At 38.2% G+C, this 27446-nt stretch overlaps 1 protein-coding gene across 1 annotated transcript in view; it reads right to left on the bottom strand.

Annotated features, from left to right (window-relative positions):
* Positions 1-27446, bottom strand: part of LOC127807988 (uncharacterized) — a 69646-nt gene that overhangs the window by 27317 nt on the left and 14883 nt on the right. The window contains exons 3-8 of the mRNA XM_052346274.1: positions 22455-22532; positions 21890-21992; positions 20851-20939; positions 1411-1522; positions 1093-1146; positions 961-1009 (exon numbers count right to left, since the gene is read on the bottom strand). Of these exons, the coding sequence (XP_052202234.1) occupies positions 961-1009; positions 1093-1146; positions 1411-1522; positions 20851-20939; positions 21890-21992; positions 22455-22532 (485 nt within the window). The remainder of the gene's footprint in view (positions 1-960; positions 1010-1092; positions 1147-1410; positions 1523-20850; positions 20940-21889; positions 21993-22454; positions 22533-27446) is intronic.

The following is a 27446-nucleotide window of genomic DNA, read 5'->3' as shown; positions in this document are numbered from 1 at the left end:
AGGAGTAATTCCTATCACAAGAGTGAGGTCGTGACAATATCCTAATCAGTTAAGGTTTTCCCCCCCATAAATAGAGCTACCTACACAAGGTTTTAGACAGAACATATCAAAGAGATTGTAGTTATTTTGGTCGTGGCTAGTGTGTGCTTTCCATCCAGTGATTGCACATCTGACCTCAAAGATCAAGAAGGGTAGTGGTAAGACAAAGCTTCAAGATCCAGATTCTAGGACGAATCAGGTATTTTAATTTTTTGTGTTATTTACAATATGCATTTGTAACCAAAAGCAAATTGCACACCACCATTGATCTGGAAGTGCTCCTTCGTATTACCAGAGAACAATATTATAGCAGAAACTGTTTGTATCATTTTATCCCTGGAATTATTAATTCCCCAAAGATAATGCATTAAGCATGATACTACTGACAAGGACAACCTATTTTTCCTGCTCCAGTCAGTGATTGTGAAGTGAAGCGAAATCCAAAGTCAAAGTAGAAATTGAAGAACAGTCAGCTAGTCAATCCAAGACATCTACATGAAAACACAAGGAAACAATAATACACGACATTTGATAGCCCTATGAATGATACCCTATGAATAGATATTATTTCTCTTTCCCTTCAGTACACAACTGGTTACTAGAATACATGTTGAGAAGAATTTAAGTAGGCAAGTGCATCCATTCTATTGGCATATTAACTATTTAAGGATTATTATAAACTAGAACTGAATCAAAAGTCCCCTAAGATACTAAATCAGGATAATTAATCTGTTATACATATTAGGATTCTCATTCAACTTCCACAAGCATGCATTAAGAAAAAAATCAGAGAGCAAATCATTTTGAATTTGGTTGTCGTTATCAGAAGAACATAAATCTCATCTTTTACTCAACAGTTGGGACAAATTTGAGCCAAAAATTTACAACTATGAACCAGAATCCAAATAAACACAGGCTAACCTTGTGAGTGCCTCCATTGTGCAGCCTCACGCATTGCCTTCAATTCCACCTGCAAAAGAAAAAGCCATCTTATAAAGCATAGACCATTATAAAAGTAAGTGCCTAGCCAAATAATTGGGTAAATATGGTTACCTTGAATTTCTCCTGTTCCTCCTTGAGATTAATTTGCTCATCCAGTGTTTTTCGCTGTAAACGAATAACAAGGTTAATAAGAAACCCTAAATCAAACAATTACCTACTAAAACTAATATAGGGAGCAGAATACAGCATCCACAATGTTATGGAGCCACTAGAGAGATAATAACACAGAACTCTCACAGAAGGCCATATCACCATTTACATATAATAACAACATATCAGTATCAGGCATCAACTCAAGAAACTAGAAAACAAAGATCAAAAGCATTAAAAAGGTAACAGAAATATCACTTGGCAGTGCATGATACATACCTTATTTGGATCTTGCAAATCTTTGAAAGCTTTATTTAATTTGATAAAAGCTTGGTGAGCTTGAGGGTGAGAGCATTTGTCAGGGTGCACCATAAGAGACAGTTTCCAGTACCTAAACGGGCAACAAAGATACGGCAGTAAGTTGTTTGTATTAAGCAATAACTATGCAAACAGTTGATAGTTAAACAAACACAATCATAACAGTAAAAGGGGGAAATGCATCATCTAGGCAGTAAGTTGTTTGTATTAAGCAATAACTATGCAAACAGTTGATAGTTAAACAAAAACAATCATAATGGTAAAAGGGGGAAATGTGTCGTATAGCCCACTATAACTTATTTAGCAGTATTAGATATTCATTTGATGACACTAACATGATATAGACAAGAAAAAGAACTCTATTCTGTGAACTGCAACATGAGTGAGCAGCCTGCATTGTCCCCACAAGAAAACATTTTTGCCTAAAAATTTAGGGTGGACCAGTATGCTTCCATGAAAGTATAGCAATAATTCGTTCAGCAATCAAAAGTCCCTTGAAATTAAATACAGAAAAACCCAATCTTCAAATAAAAGTTCTCTATTATCTTCAAGATTGCAGGAACACTTTGTGAGAAAAGAGAACTGCACTACTGAAGAGAGAAAAATAGAATAGACAGCTTTTTAACCAAATTCCTGGGAAATGAATCAATTATGCACCTGACGAAGGGTACAGTTAAAAAAAACAGCTTAACCCTTTAATCAAAATTACATTTTTTAGCCAAGAAGAATACTTCGAGAAATCCAGCTCTAATTGTCGTTTTGCTTTTGATGATGTTTTGATGATGAAAAACTTTATATATTTGGCATTTGAAAATGAATTGCATTTTATCTTTGGAAATTGAAAGAGATTGAAAATGAAATATCAATCCATGCCAAAGGATAAATATGCTTTCAATGTATGCAAAATCTTTTACATTTATTTTGAAATCAAATTTTTTGTATTTATTTTGATATCAAATGTGTGAAGCTTAGAGAGAAAGAAAACCCTAGCTTTAGGTATGTATATTCAATTAATTAAACTCATAGACTATACACATATATATATATACAAAATACTAAACGGGCCATGAACCACAGGCTCTAACATAAGATTAACCCTAGGTGTACTATATACACATAACCATACAACTCAACACTCCCCCTCAAACTGGAGCATATATATCATATGCACCAACTTCGCTACAAATATACTCAATTCGATGACCCCTAAAAGACTTAGTGAAGACATCTGTTAACTGGTCATTGGAATTAACAAAATCTGTGGTAATACAGCCAGATAAAATCGTCTCTCGAATGAAGTGACAATCTATATATGTTTGATCCTCTCATGAAAGATTGGATTGGAGACAATATGTAATGCAGCTTGATTGTCGCAAATTAATCTCATCATTGATATCTCCCCAAACTTGAGCTCCTGAAGCAATTGTTTTAACCAGATAATTCACACGTTGCCAAGGTCATAGCACGATATTCTGCTTCTGCACTCGACGTTGAAACAACCTCCTGCTTCTTACTTTTCCAAGATACCAGGTTTCCTCCAACCAGAACACAATATCCTAAAGTAGACCATCTATCAGAAGGAGAACCTACCCAATCAGCGTCAGAAAATCCGACTAGTTGAGTATGACCTCTATCCTCATACAATAGTCCTCTACCTGGCGCTCCCTTAATATACCTGAGAATCCGGACTATCGCATCTCAATGGCTATCGCAAGGACACTGTAAAAACTGACTGACAACCCTGACTAAGAAAGAAATGTCAGGCCGAGTGATAATGAGATAATTAAGTTTTTCGACTAACCTGCAGTATCTCCCAGGATCTGCAAGAGACTCCCCATGTCCTGGTAAAAGCTTTACATTAGGGTCCATAGGAGAATCTATAGGTTTATAATCAAGCATCCCAATTTCTTCCAGAATGTCTTAACACATACTTTCATTGGGAGATAACAACACCAGAACTAGACTAAGCAACTTCAATGCCAATAAAGTAGTTAAGTAATCCCAAGTTCTTAGTTTGAAAATGATGGAAAAGAGTTTCTTCAACTGAACAATATCATCCTGATCATCACTTGTAATAACAATATAATCCACATAGACAACCAAGTATATACACCTCCCACGTAATGTGTGTTTATAAAAATACCGAACGATCAAACTCACTATGATTCATACCAAAGTCCTGAATGACAGCATTGAAAAAACCAAACCAGCCTCAAGGAGACTGTTTCAACCCATATAGTGAGTGACGGAATTTACAAACCAGCCCAGACTCCCCCTGAGCAACAAACCCAAGAGGTTGCTCCATATAAATCTCTTCCTAAAGCTCACCATGTAAGAAGGCATTCTTAATGTCTAGCTGATACAACGGCCAGTGGCGCATAGCTGCTATAGAGAGAAACAAACGCACAGAGGACATCTTAGCAACAAGGGAAAAAGTGTCACCATAGTCAAGACCATAAACCTAAGTATACCCCTTGGCAACCAAACGGGCTTTAAGGCGATCAACCTGCCCATCAAGACCCACCTTGACAGTATAGATCCACCAACATCCGAGAAGAGATTTCCCTGGGGTTAAAAGAACCAAATCCCAAGTATCATTGAAATGCAAAGCAGTCATCTCATCGACTATTGCGTGTCGCCACCCCGGATCAGAAAGTGCCTCACAAACAGTCTTAGGGATAAAAACAGAGGATAAGGAAGACACAAAATGTAACGCCCCGATGTGCTCCAATGAATTAAGTTTGAAAATTAAAATAAAGGAATTAATTAACTTTATAAATCCACTTTTAACTCCACTCTTTTTTTTCTTTGAAAATGAGCTGAGAACATTATCCTTTTTAGTTTCAAATTACTAATTCTTTGCTCCACTCGTATGGAATGAGTGACTCAAATTGGGAATCCTTCAAAATTCATTATTGTTATGTACTTTGGATTCCATAAATTATATTCAAAAGCCCAAATTAATTTTTCGTAGAGAAACCTCTTTTATAATGAGGACAACTCAAGTTCACATGATCATATAACTGGTGTTTAAACATGGAAAACCCATTGTACCAAAACATAAGCCATTGGTCTCTTATGTTGATGTTCAAAAGAATAATTTGGAATTACGTGACTCTACTCATAAATTAATCCCCACTATTTCCTTTATACCCTTATGGAAATGATCTTCCTCAAGGCCAATCATTTTTTATAAAAATGGTAAAAGAAATTCTTACTTGGTTTCAATTACTATTATTTCTTTTTTAAAAAAAATGACTTAAGAGACATGGGATTTAACAACTTTCCCTTGGAAAATTAAACATGAACTACACATACACCACTTATTTGCAAATTACCATATTTATTTTTCTTGATTTTTCTCTCAAGGATTTGATTTCACCAACACCAAACTAGGAGTTTAAAATAAAACAAGGCGATATTTAGAAGCTTAATTTAAAATAGCTATTTTTACAAAAGCTACTAAAATAACGCTTTGTTGCTTTCCCTTTGTCCTTGCCTGAGCCTGAGATACCTGTAACATCTATTGCGCCTGGAACGTTGAATGTTCCAGGGGTATAAACACCCAGATTAGATACAAATATCTAAGTGAGAGAACTCATTATTATAGTGCGTGCAATGTTTTAAGCAACATGTCGTGGAGTAACCCAATGGTAGTGACGCCAGGGCGTTGCAATCACCCCCGCGGGCCATCATGTTATCATAAAGCCATAGCCATTCCTGGCTTGGAATGGTGTGGTCCAAGACCACGTACATGATGCAGTCCATTTCAAGTCACTAGCCATGAATGTAGTGATGTATGCTCAAGTATAATAAAAATGCAATACAAAGGTAAATAAATAATATGCCAGCCACCCAAATGTAGATACGACATGCAAGGGATGCGAGAGTTCATAAAACAAGAGTCACTCACTTCAGCAATCTGGTTCGGGTACTATTCACAACGACTCGTTGCATTTTCTGCATAAACAGTATATTTTCGGGAACCAAATATCAAATGTTTTTATATGGAATTGTAGGAAATAATTTAATACACATTTTTGGAAATTTCAGGTAAAATGGAGCTTGCACGTGCCGCCGGAAAGAGCCCTCACGCGCCTGCACGCGCAAGCAGATCTGGCACCTGCGTTGCACGCGCCGATCGTCTTCTCCGGCAGCGTCCAACGCGACAGAGACTAGCTCTCTGTTTTTTTGGATATTCATTTTAACTCCGTTTTGCTCCCCGTTTGATCCTACACCTCCATCTTTCCTTCCTTTACAAGATTATAACTTAAAATTAGACTTATCGTGTTGCCTCAGGTGACCCACGTCCAGTTTCCGACGAGTGCTTTTGCAGCTCCGGCCACCCTTTTTCTCTCTTATTTCTTAGTGAAATCACTCACTCTCACTTTCAGAATACTCCTCACCTTTCTAAGAACAGGATTTTTCCCTCAAACTGCTCGGTCATGCCTTAATCTCTTAAGTTTTCTTTATCCTTATCCAAAAACTTGAATTTATAAGAGAAATTGGCCAATCCCTTTCTTCTAGCTTTCCTGCCACCTCAAGCCTATTCTTGAGGGTTCATGATGGCCTCTCCAGCCAGCGGTCAGTTCGTTTGGTTACTCCGACGAGTCCCCTTGAAGGTTTTTAACAATTTGCACTTTGGCCCAAAGTTTGGTATTTTTACACTTTGTCCCCCCTAAGTTTTGAGATTCTAACCGTTCGCATAACTTCTTATTTTAATCCTTGAACTCCTTAAAAGAGGTTCATTTCGCCCTTTAACGTTTCCTCAAACGTTTTTATGATATTTGGAGAAATTACGTTTTTACCCGATTTTCCTTAAAGTAGAGGTTTTAGCCCCGAATTTTCGCGATTCCTTGGAACATTTCTTATTTATTAAATAACCATGGCTTACAAAAAGTCTCGGGTATTACACAAAAGCACAAAAAGGAGACGAGAGATGGTGATAGATAACAAAATTATAAATGGGGTGAGGATTGCGAGAAGAACGGATACTTTTCCGAAGCGCAATAGGAAGCGGATCCTCAAAAGGCAAGGCCGTAGCAGATGGAGAGACTGGAGCAAGATGTGAGGCAACAGGAGTTCCGGAAGTAGTACGAGACACTGGAGAAGGCTCAGTAACAACATCGCCACCGGGATGAGATCGAGGCTGATGACGCCGATGATAAACCTGCAATGGGGTAGAAGAAGGAACAGGGAGAATAGTAGTAGGAGGACTCGAGAGAATAGGGATTGCCTTAGAAATGGGTTGACACTCAGAATGAGGCAAAGAGTAGAAAAGAGACGACTCAAAAAAGGTAACATCAGCCGAAAGAAAATAGCGGTGGGTGTCAGGAGAATAACATCGATAACCCTTCTTAAGGCGAGAGTAACGAAGAAAAATGCACTTGATGGTCCGAGCAGACAATTTATCCTAACCAGGAAACATGTTATGGACAAAGCAGGTGCAATCAAAGACACAGGGAGGAAGAAGATATAACAGTTGATCAGGAAACAAGAGAGAATGAGGAATCTGGTGCTGAAGAACCGAGGAGGGCATCCTATTAATGAGATAGCAAGCAGTGAGGACAGCATCAGTCCAAAAGCAAAAGGGGAAATGATGATGTAGAAGAAGAGTGCAAGCAGTTTCAATCAAATGTCTATTTTTACGCTAAGCAACCCCATTCCGATGTGTTGTATAAGCACAAGACGACTGATGCGAGATTCCCTGAGAAGGCATAAAGATAGTAAAGGGAATAGAAAAATACTCAGGGCATTGTCACTGCGCAATACTTGAACAGAGGTATGAAATTGCATTTTGATTTTAGCACAAAAGGATTCAAAAATTGAGAATAACTTAGAACGATTTTTCATTAAATATAACTATGTGCAACGAGAATAATCGTCAATGAACGTTACAAAATATTGAAAACCCAAAACAGACATGACACGACTAGGACCCCAGACATCGGAATGAACTAAAACAAACGGGGAGATAACCCGATTATTGACACGCTTTGGAAAAAAAGTGCAAGACTATTTCCCAAGTTGACAAGACTCACAATAAAAAGACGACAAACTAGACAAATTGGGGACCATCTTCTAAAACTTAGCCAAACTAGGATGTCCCAAACGATTGTGGAGAAGAGTAGGAGACTCAGTCACCGAACAAGTAATAGGAGTTGTAGGAAGGTCGAGATGATAGAGACCTTATGACTCACATCCAACGCCAATCATCTATCCCGTACCACGATCCTGGATAGTAACAGAATGGTCATCAAAGGTGATAGAACAATTTAAGGCACACGTAAGTTTACTAACAGAAACAAGATTAAAAGGACAATGAGGAAGATAAAGAACAGAATCTAAAGCAGAGAAGGTAAGGATTTGGCAGTGCCAACAACTTTAGCAACCGCTTTGGACCCATGTTACAGAAGGTAAAGCAATAGAATTAGTAAAATGAGAGAACAAATGGGCATTACCAGAGATATGGTTAAAAGCATCTGAGTCTAGGACCCACTGTCTTAAAGAGGATTACTGAGCGAGGCAGGCAGTGGAATCACCAGAGTGGGCGATAGAAGCAACTGTGGATGAGGATTGCTAGGACGTCTTGTACTTGAGATACTCATCATAGTCAGCCCCAATTTGGCTAACTTGAAGCCACAACTGAATGATCACCTGCGAAAGAGAGAGGCACTGTAGGAACAGATGAAACCCGAAGAAGACGAGAATACACTTCATCCATAGTAGGTACAGTAAGACTAGCAAGAATCTGATCACGAACAGGAGCAAGCTCAGGACAAATGGCAGCAAGAGTACACACCATGAAGAACTTATCCTACTAAGCGAGATCCTTTACAGTGGTCTTACCGGCAGGTAACAGGTTAAATTCAGCTTTAATAGAGGCCATCCAACCAAGAAAATCAGGAAGAGTCAGACTTTGTTGTCGTAAATTAAGCAAATTAAACACCACTGAATACAGGCGTTGAATGTCATTTGTATATAACGCCTTGGCCTGAGCCCACAATTCACAGCACGTGGTATAGTTAGTATAGATCAAATGAAGAGAATGATCAATTGACTGCCACAGGAGACTGCACAACAAAGCATTAGCTCTATGCCACTCAGTTTTGTCTGTAATCACATTCTCAGCCTTGGTAGTCAGACGATCCTACAAACTTTGACCCATACACTATAGTTCAACTGCCTTGGACAAGGAGATATAATTGGAACTGCTCATCAGCTTCTTAGTAGCAATGGCTAGAGAGGGAGACAGAATAACAGAGAATGAGCCAGATTTACTTGTACCAGTCATGTTGGATGAAAGGGAGCCCTACAAGATCAACAGATCTGAAACAAAAGGGGTTAAATAAGCCAAAAAGAAAGGCTGGATGATCCAGCACAAAGAATGAAGCAATGGAGGCGCACTGGAGCGACGGCAGACAATGGAGGCTGGCAACTAGCGGCGGCAGATGGCAGTGGATGGCGACGAAATCACCGGGATTGGGATGGACTGAAGGATGTGAGTCCAATGGTGAAGACGGCATTGCGATCGAAGCACTAGAGAAAGAGATTGAAGAAAAAAAAGTCACCGTGAACAGTGTGAGAGAGGCGGCGGGTGACGGTGGCAACGGCAATGGGCCTCCGAGGGTCGACAGATCGGAGGTCGGCGAACGCAACTGCGACGATTGTGCACGTGATCGGTGGCCGAACAGTGGAGAACTGCTGCAAAGCAGCAGGGCGAGCGACAGGAACATGGTGAGCGACAATGACGGTGACATGATAGGATACGGCGGTCAGTGGCGACGCGACCGACGGTGGTCGTCAGTGATGTGGGCAGCAATGGCGACGGCAGCTAGGGTTTGTATGGCAGCAGCTAGGGTTTGTATTTTGGCTATGATACCATGTGAAGCTTAGAGAGAAAGAAAACCCTAGCTTTAGGTATGTATATTCAATTAATTAAACTCATAGACTATATACCTATATATATACAAAATACTAAACGGAGCCACGGGCTCTAACATAAGATTAACCCTAGGTGTACTATATACACAACCATACAACTCAACAAAATGTGTTAAAAGTGTCAAAATATTTTCATATCATGAACACTTTATTTGAAGGCAAAACAGTCGGCCATGTTAGTGAAACTATCGACCGTTTTGTACCTTTGTATTTTGGGTTGTTGAATCAAGATTAAATTGTCGACCTCTTTGCCAAAAGAGTAGACTGTTTTAGGCCTTTCAACAAAAATAGTCGACCATTCTCTTGAACTGTCAACAGGGCAAATTTCAAGTCTCTACTCTTTTTTCGTAAGTTCAAAAACTGTTAACCATCACTGTATAATGTCAACCTATTGTCAAAACAATCGGTCGTTTTTATAAAAACGTCAACCGTTTGCCCAAAGCCATGAGTGTGCTTTAGATTTTTCGAAGAAAACTGTTGACGATTTGGTAAAACTGTCAACCTTCTTCATTAACATGATTAACGGCTAGTTTTTGCCAGCTCTAGAAGTCTCCAACGACTCCAAATAACGGCTAGTCAATTCAAGCTCGAGAGAAACCTATAAATATCAGCCCAAGGATACACTAGAAAGGCTAATGAAGTGATAAAAGCTTACGAGTGTTTTGATTTTTCTCAATAGTACTTATACTTTCAATATTTCTCTCAATCAAGGCTATTTATCTTTTGTTATATCTTGTTAAAACCTTGTTGCATATGTCAGAGAGATCTTGATAATTGAGTGTGTCAACTCTCAAAGTTTTCTCTTTGTACATTGCATTGTATTTCCTAGCGGTTGTTCTAGAGGGTCTGCTTGTGTATAAGTAGGAGGTTGTAATTCCTAGCATTTAGCTAGAGAGACTATTTGGTTAAGTAGGAAGTTATAGTAAATTTTGAAATCTCTAGTGGGGAGCTGGAATAGTGAAGTAAGCTCGGTTTAGTCGAGCCACTCTAAATTTCTTGTGTGTAGCATATTTTGATTGATTCTTTTGTTCATATTTCACTATTTTGTGATTTATCTTTGAAAACCTCCACAAATTTTTAGAAAACATAAACACCCAATTCACCCCCCTGGGTGTGAGGTGCCATTGATTACACAAAGCTAACAAATGGTATTAGAGCTTGCTCTCCTTCTCTATTTTCTTTTCAAGTTTAACCACCCAAGGAGGATCCTAAAATGGCACAAATCATTGGAGGTTAAAGCACCGCAAGGCCACCCTACTTTGATGGATCAAATTATGCATATTAGAAGAAGAGGATCGTTTGCTATGTGATGCAAGACCTCAACGTTTATGAAACCATGATGTATGGAGTCACATTACCCTCAAGGGAGAAGATGAGAGAATGGGCTACAGAGGAAAAAGGGATTGTAAAGATAAATGCCAAAGCCATGAACATCCTTTTTGGTGCACTTGGGTTAGAGGAATTCAATAGAATATCCACATGTAAAACAGTTAAAGAGATTTGCGACAAATTGGAAGTCACTCATGAAGGTACAAGTCAAGTTAAGGAAACAAAGGTAAATTTACTAATTCATGGTTTACAAAAAAAAAAATTACTAATTCATGAGTATGAACTTTTTTTTATGAAATCTTGGGAGTTTATTAAGAATATGTTTACTAAATTTAATGATATTGTCACAAGTTTGGAACTTACTCAAATGGGGAGAAAGTTAAAAAAATTCTTAGGAGTCTGCCCAAGGAATGAGATCCCAAAGTAACAGCCATTCAAGAGGCTAAGGATTTAGATACTTTATCTTTTAATGATTTGATTGGATCCCTCATGACTCATGAGATTATGATGAAGAAAGATGATAATGAGGAGAAAAGAGTCGTTAATGAAATATCTATCCACTTCAACATGCTTTGTTCTATCATATTGAATTGGATTATGAGCAATGTTGATTGCTGATTTATTATCCCAATAAAGCCTCATAGGTGTTGCCCACTCAATCTTGAGATCATCCAGCAATATTTTCAGCCACAACAGCTCACACATTCCTAGTGCCATAGACCTAAATTCGGCTTCTGCACTAGACCGAGCCACTACACTTTGCTTTTTACTCCTCCATGTCACCAAATTTCCTCCTAAAAAGGTATAATAGCCCGATGTGGACCTCCTATCCATAAGGGATCTTGCACAGTCAGCATCTATGTAGGCTTCAAGTGACATAGCCTATCCCTTCTTAAACAAAATACTTTTCCCAAGTGTTCCCTTTAAGTAATGTAGATACACTGCCCTTAATTGAACCTCCTTAGGGTTGTGCATGAATTGGCTCACAACTCCCACTGCATAGGTAATGTCTGGCCGAGTATGGGCTAGATAGATTAACTTCCTAGCCAACCTTTGATAGGACCGTTTATCAACCATGTTGTCTTCTAGAGCTTCCCCCAAGTTGTGATTTGGTTCAATGGGTATGTCAACTATCTTGCAACCAAGCATTCTAGTCTCAGTTAGGAGATCTACTATATACTTTTGCTGAGAAATAAATACTCCCTCTTTTGAATGTGCCACTTCTATACCCAAAAAATATTTCAACCTCCTTAAATCCTTAATTTCAAACTCATTTAGCAAACACTCCTTTAACTTGCTCATTCCTTCTTCATCAATGCCAGTAACCACAATGTCATCCACATACACTATGAGAACTATCACTCCCTCTGTGGTCGAGTGATGGATAAATAGGGTGTGATCCCCTTAGCTTTGCTCATATCACATGCCAAGCATTACATTTGGAAACCAACCAAACCAGGCCCTTGGGGACTATTTCAATCCATATAGGGATTTTTTCACTTCGCATACTACCTTTTCCTTAATTGTTGGGCCATACCTCAATGGTACTTCCATGTAAACTTCCTCTTCTAGTTCCCCATGTAGAAATGCATTTTTGACATCGTATTATTGTAATGGCCAACCTAGATTAGCTTCCAGAGATAGGAGAACCCTAATTGTGTTTAGCTTTGCAACCGGTGTTAAGGAATCTAGGTAGTCTACCCCATATACTTGTGTATACCCCTTAGCCACTAACCTGGCTTTATATCTATCTAAGGACCCATCTGACTTGTATTTCACTATATACACCCATTTGCAGCCTACTAGATGCTTCCCTTTAGGTAACTGCACAAGCTCCCATGTTTCGTTTTTTCTAGAGTTGCCATCTCAGCTTCCATAGCATTCTGTCATGACCCTAGAATCCATAGAAGGGTAATATAGTAATAGGTTGATAATAGTTAGAAGATATTTTGGATATTTTAGCAATTAGTTAGGAGCACATGGCTACATGTGCAAGGTTGTTAGGAGACAAATATGCCTATATAAGGTTGCTATAAATGGAGGGGATTCTCATGTTGAATGATAATTGAAATTCTAATTTCTCTCTACATTTTGTCTTTAATCTCTCTCCCTCGTTCTTCTGCCATTCTCCCTCAATTCTCTCTAATTTTCTCCCCCCATTCTTCTTCAATTTCCCTTCTATACATTTTATTCTTGACCTTAATGGTATCGGATCCTTCCGATTTCCATTCTAGTCTAAGGCAAAACCCTAAGACCATGACAATTTGGTATCAGAGCAGTACCATCCTTGGTGTTGATTCTGTTACAACTCCACTTTGAAGGCGAATCCGATTGGGGATCAGCGGTGTGCTGCTCATTTGGATCGAAAGGTGATTCCGACCAAAGCCAATCATTCCTCGATTGTAAATTCAATCGTCCTTGTAAGTGAGTTGGTCGATTTTTATCGGTCGTAATTCCCGTCGCCAATTCATAACAGAGCCAACAACCTCTGTTAATCGCAACAAAGCTAACAGTTTGGGCAGCCGAACAGAGGTGGGTCGACCCGTGAGCACACAGGAGGGGACGTGAACGGACGGTCATTCATGAGAGGCGACAGTCTATCAAAGGTGACGTGGACCAACATGCGCTCGTAACTGTAGCGGACGAAGAGTGTGGACGTCCTGAGGCAATTTTGAGTCCATCGAAGGTTGACGCAGACGACCAGGAGGTCGTGACTGGAAAGGGGTGACGTGGTTTGGTCGGGCGACTAGAGGTTGATGCAGACGGCCAAGAGGTCGCGACTGGTGCAGGAGTTCCGAGCGATCGCGATTGTGCAGTGGGTTTCTGGCAGTCGTTGTTTGGTCGAGCGAGGTAGTGGGTGTCGCGGCCATTGTCAAATTACAGTCGGTGATTGGGCAGAGCCAGGGGAAGGAAGCTTTGATGCATCACAAGTTAGGTTGTCATTGGCAAGAAGTATGTGACTAGTAGTGATCGTGACTGGAGCGGACAGACAGTGAAGCTTCCGACCCGTGCATTGCTGGAACTGCGACTAACTTGCCTTAAGCTGAAGCGGATTCAAGGCCAGGCGACTGTGAATTGGATGGCGTCACAGAGAGGGGCAACTTGTAGGAGGCTAATTAAATCTTCGGCCATTGAATTGGATCTGGATGAATCTAGGTAGAATCGCTTAAATTTCGAAGCAACTTGGGAGTAGTGCAGGAGACAGTTGATTTTCGGAAATTGATTTTGATGCCTGGGATGATAGATGGATGTCATAGCACTGAGGTTTGGAGTTCGAGAAGCAAACTTCATCAACAAGCTAACCAGATGAATTCTGATCCATTTAGGCTTTTACCGGCTAACATGGTTAATTTCAAGCGATAGAACAACCTCAGTTTGGACGTGTGAATTTGGGATGCGAAGCAAGGTGGAAAGAGTTCCAGTTTCTTGGCCTGTGGCTGGTTTCGCCCGTGAAAGTTTTGCCAAGATAGATAACATACACGTGAGGCCATGGGAGACTCAATTGCAGCAGAAGAATGTTGTATCTTCAGTGGGGTGTCCTGTTCGGGAAGCCAAGGGAAGCAGTTCATACATGAGGCAATTAGAGCCTCAATGGCAGCAGGAGAAGGCTGCATTTTCAGTTGGCAACAACAAGAATCATGATCATTTTAGCCAGGAGAATCAAGCAAAGAAAAGGTTAAATAATGAGCCTAGCCAAATTGACAAAAAAAACAATAGCGGGATACATGGAGCATGCAAGGAATTTGGACGTATGTTACACGAACAGCTGCAAGAGTTTGCAATGATACTTACTAAGAAGTATCATTACAACTTTGCTGCTGAATTCTTCGAGAATTATCATGGGAGTCTTAACAAAGAGGACTTCCTTAAAATGGAGCAGTCAAAAAAAGAGTACCCTGATGTAGGCAACGGAATTGACAAGTTTTGGGGATAGGAATGGTATGAAGATTGGTAAGAAAAGCTTTGTGTGGGGATGACAGCTTAGAGTAAGATAAGAACAAGTGTAAGGGATGTTTAGTGCAGACTCTAGTCCCTGTCTAAGTGCAATAGGCCAATCAAGATCACTAATAGAGGTGTTCGTTTCGAGTATAGTTTCAATAGGTTCAATAGGCTCATCATCAAGTATTAAAGAATAATCAAAGTAGTTACTTGGTGATCTATCTATAGGACTATCTAAACGGTCAGTGTCGTCTGAAGCAGGGCTAGGGCTTGCCTTGGATGCTGAGGCTTGCATAGGCGCAGGGTCTAGCCTTTTCCTTCTTGAGCACACTTGCAATGGTCGAGGAGTCTCGGGTGAAGATTCCTCTGATGTCATACCCAGTGAGTCCTTCAAAGTAGTTGAGGGAATTGTGAAGGAACATAACTTAGGGTTAGTAAAAGTAAAGGGCTGATATTTGGTTATAGTTAGGTTTTGTTCCTGAGAATTGGAATGGCTAAAGTAAGAATCAGTCTCTACAAAAGTTACATCTGTTGACATAAAGAATTTCTTGGAGGGTGGATGACAAACCCCGATAGCCCTTTTGATTAGGAGAATATCCAATGAATATACACTTTAGAGCCAAAGAATCCAATTTTCCTCTGTTAGTAGTTGGGACATGAACATAGGATACACACCTGAATATCTTGGGTTTCCAGTGGTTAAGACACATGTACATTGGGAAAGTGTTTGATTAACACTTGAATTGGATTGTGGAACTCAAGAGTTTGTGAGCGTAGTCCGTTTATTAAGAAGGTGGCTATTAGAACTGCTTCTCCCCAACCCCAATAATGTTTAGGTACTTGTGTATAATGCCTTTTTGTTGAAAGAAAATAGATAGGTTTTTGATTGAAAAAATCCTTGGCATTATCAAACCTAAACCTTTTTATTTCTACTGCAAATTGGTTCTTAACCATCGTACCCCAGAAATATTTGGAACACCTAATGGACCCCAAACATCACTGTGGATTAAAGAGAAACATAGAGCAATTTTTTTATTAGATAGAGGAAAAGACACCTTCTTGTGTTTAGCAAACTCACATACAGCACAATGAAAATTTTTAATACCTAGACCTTTATATAAATCTGGAAACATCACTCTTAAGAGTTTGGAAGGAAGGATGGCCAAGCCGGTAATGGTGCAGCCACAACTGGTTTTTGCTAGACTGAGCCAGGCATGACATTAGAGGAAATTTCTCCCTTTTTTCCTGCTCAGCCCTGGCCCACCAAGCCCAATCATCTTCTTCATGCCCTATTTATGTATCTCACATAGATTTGAATGAAAAACAACACTATAATTAGTGTCCAAAATGAGTTTTTGAATAGAGATGAGGTTGGTAAATAATTTAGGGACATAAAGGAAATTCTTTAGGGTGAGATGTTCATTAAGGAGAACATCTCCTTGGCCAGCGAAAGTGGTCAAAGAGCCATCTACCATGGTAATCTTTTTGGAGCTAGAAAAAGGGCTATAGGTAATGAATAATTGGGAAAAAAGAGTCATGTGATCAAAGGCTCCAAAGTCTAGGATCCAAAAGTTTTGGTGAACTATTTCTGAAGGGTGTAGGGAAAAAGAAGGGAAAGAAGTACCTATGAAAGCAAGAGAGCAAGTACCTTTCTCAGCCTTCTTATCGAGTGATCCCAAGAAATTCCTCAACCTCTCAATCTCAGCCTTGTTTAGTTCTAGTGCATCTCCGTATTCTGAATCCTTCTGTTCAAGGAGCTGATGGTTGTTGGCCATGTGCACCTAACCTTGCCCTTAGCTTCTTGATGGTCCTCCTTTAGGTAGCCTCCCACAGAGCTTCCAACATTTCTCTATAGTGTGCCTAGGCTTCTTGTCATAGGTACACCATAAAGAGTCTCTATCCATGGCTTTCTTCTCTTCTCTAGGACCTTTGCTCTGATTTTGAGCTTTCATGGACACCAAGGCAGAGCTTTCCACCAGGGGAGTTTCTAACATAACTCCCCTTCTACTCTCTTCTGCACACACTATGCAAATAACCTCATTCAAGGAAGGCAAATCCTCCTTACCGAGGATTTGCACCCTTACCGCATCAAAGTCTATGTTGAGGCTAGCTAGGAAGTCATACATCCTTTCCTTCTCCACAAACCTTTTATGCAAGACAGCATCCTCACTGCACTTCATCTTCAAGCATTGGTAATGATCTAACTCTTACCATAGGGTCCGCAGCAAATTAGCATATTCAGTAATGGTCCTTGAACCTTGTTTTGTGCCTGCCACTTTGGTCCTTATCTTGTAGATCTGTGCTGCATCACAAACTTTGGAGTAGGTAAGCTTGATTACCTCCCAAATGTCCTTGGTTGTGGTCAAGAACATTACTGTATCACTGATTTCTAGAACCATGGAGTTCCATAACTAGGACATTACCAAGGAATCCTCCTCATCCCAAGCTGCAAACATTGGATCTCCTTACCCAAGACCCGTTCCTAATAAGTGGCTCAACCTCCCTTTTCCCTTTAGGAACGTGCAGATTAGTTGAGACAGCTTCAAGTAATTCTTACCATTCAACCGGTAAGCTGCTTGAAGATTTTGTAACTCTCCCCCTAATCCTCCACAATTGGTTCCAACAAATGGAATTTCCATTGTATTGTTGGAATCGGCAGAGTCTAGTATAGGGTTTGGAGTATTAGACATAGTGTCTTGAAAAGAAGATTGATGAAGGCCACACAAAAAATCAGAAAACAATGCCTACAATCTTATGGCTTTGATACCATGTCAAGAAACACGTGAAAAATGGCTATCAATCTCATTTCCCTTAAAGGGTTAGATAAAAATATATACAAGACTTCCTACCAAATTAAGAAGTTTCTAAGAAACAGAAATGGGAAAGTTTAAAAATCTAATTAGGAAACAACAAATATACAGCAATCTATCTTCTAGAAAGCACATCCTTGGTTTAGGAAACCAATATCAATCACTGTCAATCAATCACTATCAATCAAACACTATCAATCAAACCCAATCACTGCTGGTCCAATCTTGTCCGAGAATAAGGACAAGATTGGTTGCTTCCTCGTTGACAATATAGTAATACTGACAAGGAAGTTCAAGAGATTCATTAGAGGGAAAAACGTTGGAGAAAAAATGGGAAGAAGAAGAAACCCGAGAGAGAAGAAGGATAAGTTTGAGGGGGGAAAATATAAAAGAGACGTAAAATGTTTTGGATGTAAAAAGTTTGGACATATCAAATTCAAATGTACATTTTTTAAGAAGAGAGAAAAAATCTGAGAAGAAGGCCCCTGCAACATGGAGTGATGAAGATCAATCCACTTTAGGCAAAATCAAGTGATGGCAACCTATGCTTAATGGCTCAACATGAAGATCCTCAAAATTTTGATACTTTAGATGATAATTTTTCTTTTGAAGAATTACAAGATGGCTTTGATGAATTAGCACATAATTTTAAGAAATTGAGTTTGAAAATACTACGTTGAAAAAGAAAATTTTATCTCTAGAAAATGAAGCAATTCTTTGAAAAATGAGAAGGAATTTTTGGAAGCTCAAAATGATGAACTTCAAGAGAATAATCAATGTTTAGAAGTATCTCTTGAAAATCTTAACAAATAAATGGAAAATTTGAAAAATGCCCTTGATCAAAGAAAAGACTTTCACAAAAGAAAAAAATGACAAAATAGTTTTGTGATAAAAAGAAAACAAAAATTTGCCCCACACTATAAAATTATTTGTCATTATTGTGCAAAATGTGGGCATTCTATAAATAAATGCTTTATAAGAAATCATCCCACAAGATTCAAACAAATATGAGTTCCAAAGGGAACTCACAATGGTGAACCCAAAGTGGTTTAGACACCAAAATCTTGTGGATAGTTTATTTTTGCAGGTATGCTTGACATTCAAATGAAGCTCAAAGTCAAATCATTAAAGGATGAATCAAGCATGAAGGAAAGAGGGAAGTGAAGAAGAAAATCACCCCTCAAATGAAGTACCTTAATTTACCAACCAAGAGTAAGAAGCTTTAAAAATTCAATCTTGGTGGTATATCTCTATCCCTATTGTGATAATTTTGATGATTTTTTTTTTAAGATTTTGCTTACAAATCCTTGTCTAAAAGTTTCAGTCATATTGGTTTCTCAAATTAAGGGGGAGTTATGTTGTCAAAGTTATTTTCAAACCTTTGATATATGTAGTGATTAAGGGGGAGTATTAAATTTTAGATATATGTCATTAAGGGGGAGTATTGAATTTTTATCCTACCCTATATTTTTGTTTTGCCCCAATTCCCTCCTTTGCAAATGGCAAATTCTTTTCAAATCTTTACAAAAAATGTCCTTTTTGGATTATGACAAAAGGGAGAGAATTTTGGGTTTTTCATAATAGTTTTGTCATCATCGAAAAAGAGAAGACTGTTGTTTTGCCTTTGATGATGTTTTGATGATAAAAAAAATTTATATATTTGGCATTTGAAAATGAATTACATTTTATCTTTGGAAATTGAAAGAGATTGAAAATGAAATATCCAATCTATGACAAAGGATAAATATGCTTTCAATATATGTAAAATCTTTTACATTTATTATGAAATCAAATTTTTTGTATTTATTTTGATATCAAATGTGTTAAGTGTGTCAAAATATTTTCTATATCATGAACACTCTATTTGAAGGCAAAATTGTCAACTATTAGTGAAACTGTCGCCAATTTTGTACCTTTGTATTTTGAGCTGTTGAATCAAGCTTAAACTGCCAACCTCTTTGCTTAAAGAGTCAACCGTTTTAGACCTTTTAGCAAAAACAGTCGATCGTTCTCTTGAGCTGTCAACAGAGCAAATTTCAAGTCTTGGTTCTTTTCTCGTAAGTTCAAAAACTGTCGACCATCACTGTATAATATCAACATATTGTCAAAACAGTTGACTGTTTTTGTAAAGAAGTTGACCGTTTGCCCAAAGCCATCAGTGTGCTTCAGATTTCTTGAAAAAAACTATTGATCGGTTTGGTAAAACTATCAACCGTTTCTTCACTAACATAATTAACGGCTTGTTTTTGCAAGCTCTAAAAGTCTCCAACGGCTCCAAATAACGGCTAGTTAATTCAAGCTTGAGAGAAGCCTATAAATACCAACCCAAGGATGCACTAGAGAGGCTAATGAAGTGATAAGAGCTTACAAGTATTTTAATTCTTCTCAATAGTGCTTATACTTTCAATTTTTTCTCTCAACCAAGGCTATTTATCTTTTGTAATATCTTGTTAAAGCTTTGTTGCATATTTTAGAGAGATCTTTGTAACTATGAGTATTAACTCTTAGATTTTTCTCTTTGTACATTGTGTTGTATTTCCTAGCGATTGTGTTAAAGGGCCTACTTATGTATAAGTAAGAGGTTGGAATTCCTAGCAGTTTTACTAAAGAGTCTACTTGGTGAAGTATAAGACTATAGTGAATTTTGAAATCTCTAGTGGAGAGCTAAAATAGTGGAGTAGGCTGGGTTTAGCCGAACCACTCTAAATTTCTTGTGTGTCTAGCATATTTTGATTGATTCTTTGGCTCATATTTCAATGCTTTATGATTCACCTTTGAAAACTTTCACAAACTTTTAAAAATCATAAACACCCATTCACCTCCCCTCTTGGGTGTGAGATGCCATTGATTACATGAAGCTAACACTAACCACCACAATCAATGTTATCCATAGCCCTCTTGCACTTGTTGAACTCAAAAACAACAAATTCATTTTATAAACGCATTACTTTGCATGTGTTGTAAATGTCCAGAGCATCAAATGTGATTTCAGCTTACATCAGAACTAGATCTCACAACACATTCCATGTAAAGTGTAGCTTCCTACACTCTTCATGTACTTGGTTCTTAACAGCCAAAGTTTGATTTATTTATTTTTTCAGGTGGGGGGGAGGAGGAAGCAAAATAATATTAAGAAAAAAGACCTAGAGAAACCAGTACAAAAACCTATATATTGGTTGGTCATTAATAGCTTAATTGCATTTGAGTGTGATAAGTAACATGAGCTGAAATATACTGTTTCATGATTAAAGTACTTGAACAAATACTAAGTCCCCATGAAGAAATTGGAAAGCACCTGCTAACCATGCAGATTCAAGACCTAAAGATTAAAAAAAATATATAGATGATCAGTCTAGTTTCTAACAAATTATAGCTTTACCTTTTCTTTATGTTGTCAGCTGACATATTTCTATTGACTCCAATAACATCATATGGACTATCAACCTCGACTCCCATAATTCTTGTAACCTAAATAGATATATGCAGCAATCTCATAAGCAATTGAATCAACTGGTAATTTTAAAATACAACAGTACAATTGTAATTAAAAAAATAAAATTACTGGATGGAAAGCCTGTAATCCATATATATATTTGCCAGAGGTAATATTCTGTTGTGACAATAAAAAAAGCCTAAAACTCCGATATACTCCCTACCCTCATAAATTTTACCAGCAAAACAGAACATTAACCCAAATTATTTCCAGCAGCATAACATGATATTGAATCATCAAGGAATCCTAAAACAAAAATCCTCCAAAATCAGTATGACAATGCAAAGAGCTTGATATAAAGTAAGTTTAAATTTCCAAGAATATGTTCCTAAACCAAAGTAGGAACAGATTTGTTTCCGTTGCAATCCTGAGGAATTGGTTCAACTTCCCTGCAAAAACCATGCAATCAGGAAAACATTCCAGGCTTGTTTCTTTCACATATCTAGTGGTTTATCAACTTCAGTTTTTCATCATAAAGGACAGTTTTGTTCTTAACAGACCACACACATCCCAGATGATGTTCATCAGCAGAGAGGATAACAAGAAGAGCACCATAATTCCATAACTTTCCTAATAGGCATCATGTATTTAGATTTCAACAGTTTCAAGAACAATCACTCTGTTTGTACATAGACATGTCAAACAGGCCTGATGATTGTCACACACCAATTGGTATTAACTTGATTCATTCTTAACCCTGTCTTGCATCACCATGTCATCATTTTACTTCAAAAATTAATTGCATTTTAGACTAATAATGAAAGTTTTCCAGAGCTGATTGGGGGGTTAAGAAATTCTTTATGGAAAATATATTAAACATCTTCACGACCAAAGATATCAAAAATGAGAAAAAGATATTCTCAATCTTGATAAAGAATTCAGAGAGAGAGAGAGATTAGAAAGGCATAGGAATTGAATCAGTCACCTCTTCAAATCGTTCTGCCTCATTTGCTGATTCAGCTTCTTTAACCATAGCAGGTGGTGGAGGTCCTATGAACAGTTCAGCCTCCTCCTCCAACTCAACCTCCCTGCATTTGATAAGCCGTGACAATGATATAATGTCAAATCAACAAAACTGACCTATTAAAAGTTTTCTTTTCCATATTTTTCCTTTATGATGAGTAAAATAAGCATATCCCACACTTTATGTGGGTATCAAGTTTGAAATCAAAAAATAAATATATGATATTATGAGCTAAATATAGGATGATTGACTAGAATGACAGCCAATTATGACAGCTAATTCCTAGGCAATAGTCAAGGGAGACAGCTTTCTGTTATTCTGTAAATATGCTGTAAATTCAGTAATTTGCTTTTGTATTGTTTCCTTTTTTATGTTTCCTATTTTGTATCTTCCATTCTATATAAATAAAGAGAAGGAGCTGTAGGGTATAACTTCAACCCCTACCATTCAATCCTCGCCTACCTTCCAGATGTTCTAACACTTTGAACAGATAATGCATGTAGAATGACACTTTTTCATAAAATACCTTAACTCGGCTTCTGCTTCTGTCAATTTAGCCGCGGCAGCAAGCAGCTCAGCAGAAGGCATTTCAGGCCCAATCACCCTGCACCATGCCGACAATAATCCACTAGAACACGATGCTAGAAATAACTGTCATAATATTTATAGAAGCTCAAAGAACAAAATTTCACAACTTATAATAGTTATTGCATTTTCATTTACCCTCGGTAACTATTATAATTACAAAGTGCATGGTAAGTGGGGTGGAAAGCAAGATAAAAGCTCATTCTTAAACTGTTGAATGAATGCCCCCAGGCAAAAATAGTAAGTTCCATAGATACATCTCCGGTACATGATAAGAAACAGAACTAATCATTTCTTGAAATTATGCAAAGATAACATGGAATGTCACTATATAAGCATAGTACTTTAATAAAGGCAACAATTTCTCTTAATTTTAGCTCCCTCCCTCCCTCTTCATTTGGTTAAGCCTTCTCTTTATAAAGCAACGAATTGTTCAGGTAAAACAAAGGATAAGTGCTTCATTCTAACTTGCTAAAGGTAGTATTCCTGGAGGCTGTGCCTCAAAAGATTGTTCAAGTAATCCAAACTAGAAGGTGGCACAACACCTGAGTGCACAATTTCCTCACATCCTATGGGCACCTTATGTTGTCCACACTATAAATCTTGTTCTAAAGAACTTTTGAGCCACAAGGAACATTAAAAACAATGCTTTCACAAATGGAGATTGTTGTTGGATTAGTGATATGGTAGAGCTTGTGATGATGATCAAGCATTTCACATTAAAATGTATAATGAGTTTGTGTCTAAGGGTTCTTTCAATTGCTGACACAAGATTAGCTTCCCCCATTGTGATCCTTAGAAGGTATAAGTTCATGAAGAAAAACTTAAAGATAAATTATCAGATGATTTGGGGTGGGACAAAATTGACTATATCCTTAATTACCTTTGCTGCAAATGCTTACAGATTGTGATATGGATAAACCATGCTGATGTAGAACCCAAACCAAAGAAACAAGAATAATCCTAATTACTCGAAACCAATAGCAATATTCAATATTATTTATCAAAATCTGTCATTCAATACTTCACTAAAGGCTTATTTATAGACAATTAATTGATACAAACTATTCAAACTAGGATTCCTTGATATAATCTAATTAAGATTAAAAGGAAATCTCAATCTAATTAGGATTCTAGGAAATAAAAGAAACTTGGGAGACAAATTAAAATAAAGAAACTAACAAAACAATATTAATTTCTACTTTTACGTCTAAAATATTGCTTCCCAAAATATTTATCTCTGTGATCTTCATCATTCTCCCTCCATTGAAAAGAACTTGACTCCAACAAGTTGGAATGTAAATACCACTCTAAGAGCTCAGGACCTAGGAGTCGAAATCCTCTTAAGTAATCCAAGTATTATCTAAATTTGGTCAATCTTTCCATTTGATAAGAAAACGGCAATAACCACCACGAGAAGAAGTCACAATCTCATTATCAAGCACAAGATCAATCACATCCTTTTGCTGCAATATGCGTGGGATACAAGGAACCTAGTGACCAGCAAGAACAATAGTACGCAAGATAGGAGGCTCAAATGTGCCTCAGTAAGGAGTTAAATCTTCAGCATTGAAAACAAGACTAATATTTATACTATTAGGTAAGTCAAGTAAATAAGCATTAAGTTCATGTTTTCAAATGATAGGAAAGGGGCCACTAGTTTGAGCATGTCGTTTCTTGGAGGAATGTTTAGGGAAGCGCTTGGGGTGAATAAGAACCATGACACAGTCACCTTCGTTAATTTCCCAAGCCCTGTGATGTACATCAACAGCAAGTTTATGGTTAACATTACTCATTGCAATTTTCCTTCTAATCTCAACATGTAGGTCATGGATGTGTTGGGCAAGATTTCAACAGCCTTAGAAATTTGAGCATTCGGGGGTAAGGGCACAAGATCAATAAGGGTGCAAGGGGAGTAACCATAAACAATCTGAAAAGGACTTTTACCGGTGGACATATTAACACAGTTGTTAAAGGCAAAATCAGTAGTTAGAAAAACCAAATACCAGGCGTCCCTCCTACAAGACACTTGTAGAAAAAGAATAGTAATCTTGTATTCCAATGTACACGAGTTGACATCCTCTTATAGAGAAGAAGAGAAACATAAAATAGAAACTACAATCTATATAACCTTACCATCTACAAGAACTACCATAAATGAGAGAGAGAAATATTTACACCTTTAAGTAAGTTTCCTAAGTTAAACTTAGGAAACTTCTTATTCTAAAGAGGAAGGAATCAGTGGATACTGCAGCATCTTTGATTGATATGCAAGCCCCACATTACCATGCATGAACACGCACACAAATAGCCAATTGTGATCTTCAACACTCCCCCTCAAGCGAGGGAATGGATGTCAATCATCCTTAGCTTGCCTACTAAATCTTCAAACCGTGTGATAGGCAGCCCTTTGGTAAGAACATCTGCCACTTGATGGCTAGATGGCACATAGGGAATAGTGAGTAGACCATAATCTAACTTTTCCTTAAGAAAATGGCAGTCAATTTCAATATGTTTTGTTCGGTCATGCTGGACCAGATTATGGGCAATACGAATAGCCGATTGATTATCACACTAAAGCTCAATAGGTCTTTAAACTGAGACTTTTAAATCCTCTAGTAGAATCTGTAACCACAATAACTCACACACACCAAGGGCCATAGCCCCTAAAAAATATTTCAGCACCCCAAGGTCTTTAATCTCAAACTCTTTGGCTAAATTCTGTTTTAGAAGTTCCTGTTCAGCTGCTTTATTTCTAGTTATCACAATATCATTAACATAAACTATTAATGTTGTTACCTTTTCACCCAAATACTTGATGAAGAGAGCATAATCCCCTCTACTTTGATGATATCCCATAAAAATCATAGCCTTAGAGAACTGCCAAACTAGGCACGAGGGGACTACTTGAGCCCATACAGGGCCTTTTTAAGCCTGCATACGTGCCCTGCTCCCTCCTGGTGAAATCCAGGAGGCACCTCTATGAAAACCTCTTCTTTCAAATCCCCATGTAGGAAAGCATTTTTAACATCCAATTGTTGTAACTTCCACCCATAAGTGGCTGCAAAGGATATAAGCACTCGAACTATAGTCATCTTGGCCACTGGGGCAAAGGTCTCAAGGCAATCTATGCCATAGGATTGAGTATAACCCTTGGCAACAAGTCGAGCTTTATACCTGTTTAGTGTGCCATCAGCTTTGTACTTCAAAGTGAAGATCCACCGGCAACCCAATGGCTTAACTCCTTTGGGTCTAGACACTAATTCCCAGGTCTAGTTTCTATTGAGTGCCCTTATCTCTTCCAACATAGCCTCCTTCCACTTTGGATCCTTTAGAGCCTCCTCCACTGATTTGGGAACAAGAATAGCATCCAATGAGGTTAGGAAGCTCTTGTGGCTTATGGAAAGGCGATGGTAAGAGAGATAATTGGCTAATGGGTGTTTGGTACAGGTTCTGACCCCTTTTCAGATACTTACTTACTTGGCTAGAGCTTCCTTCTTTATAACACCTAGACAATGCATCAGCAACTATATTCTCCCTCCCTTTTCTATATTGTATAACATAATCTAGGCCCATCAGCTTTGTCATTCCCTTTCTTTGCAAGTAAGTATGTAACTTTTGTTGTAACAAAAATTTCACTCTCATGGTCTATTCTAGTCACGAATTTGTTCCCTTACAAATAATGTCACCATTTGTCCAAAACCATCAACACTACCAACAACTCCTCATAAATACTCAAACCAAGATGCCGAGAAGCCAAGGTCTAACTAAGGAATGCTAGGGGTCTGTCCCCTTGCACCAGCCCCAATCCCATTAGCACTAGCATCTATTTCTAAAATGAAAGGTTTACTAAAATCTGGTAATCCAAGGGTTGGCACTTCACTCACTGCCTTTTTGAGCTTGTCAAATGCTTCCTTAGCCTTAGAATCCCATTTGAACCCTTCTTTTTTTAACAACTCGAAAAGGGGACGGCTAATTACCCCATAATCATTTACAAACCTTCGATACTAGTCCGTCAACCCCAAAAAAACCCCCAAGGCCCTTAACATTGGTACGCATAGGCCAAGCAACCACGGCAGCCACTTTGTTGGGATCAGTGCTTACTGTCAACAATCGGTGTCAATCAAGATTCTGTCAATCAATCAAAGCAAGATTGGGATTGATGCCCTTTTTTTTTTCTAGAATAGGAATGTATATATTGTTGTATCTTTATATCTTTAAGTTGTATCCTAAGTTGTATAGTTTCCAAAATAGATTTTGAAACTTTCTTGTTTAGTTTTTAGGAGCTTCCTAACTTAGCAAGAAGATTGTTTATATATTAGCATGTATCCCATTGATTTGTATAAGATTGAAGAATTATTTTTTCTATCCCTTAACATGGTATCAAAGCCTGGACAATAGTCGCCGCTTTTTTGGGACTATTGTGGCCGTCTTCCGCCTTTATTTTGTTCTCCTTTTTTTTTCCATCTTCAATCTTCATTATCAAACACCATGTCCAACTCTCAAAATACCCAAATCGATGGAGCTGATTTTAGCAACAACAGCACAACGGAGATTCTATTTGCTAGAAACAATGGTGGAGGCTCCGGAGGAGACTTACTAAGTCTTCAAGTGGCTTACCGATTAAACGGTAAGAACTACTTGAAATGGTCCCAATTAATCCGTACCTTCCTAAAAGGGAAAGGGAAACTAAGCCATCTGGAAGGGACCGGTCCTAAAGACGGAGATCCGATGTTTGCAGCATGAGATGAAGATGATTCCCTAGTCATATCATAGCTATGGAATTCCATGACCCCTGAAATTAGTGACATGGTAATATTTTTAACAAAAGCCAAAGAAATTTGGGAGGTGATCAAGCTTACCTACTCCATGGTTCGAGATGTAGCTCAAATCTACGAAATCAGGACAAAAGTGGCAACCACAAAACAAGGCA

This window comes from Diospyros lotus, chromosome 8 (genome assembly GCF_014633365.1).
Source record: "Diospyros lotus cultivar Yz01 chromosome 8, ASM1463336v1, whole genome shotgun sequence".
NCBI classification, from domain to species: domain Eukaryota; kingdom Viridiplantae; phylum Streptophyta; class Magnoliopsida; order Ericales; family Ebenaceae; genus Diospyros; species Diospyros lotus.
Note: the sequence above shows the minus strand (reverse complement) of the source record. Positions and strands in the feature narration are given on the sequence as shown.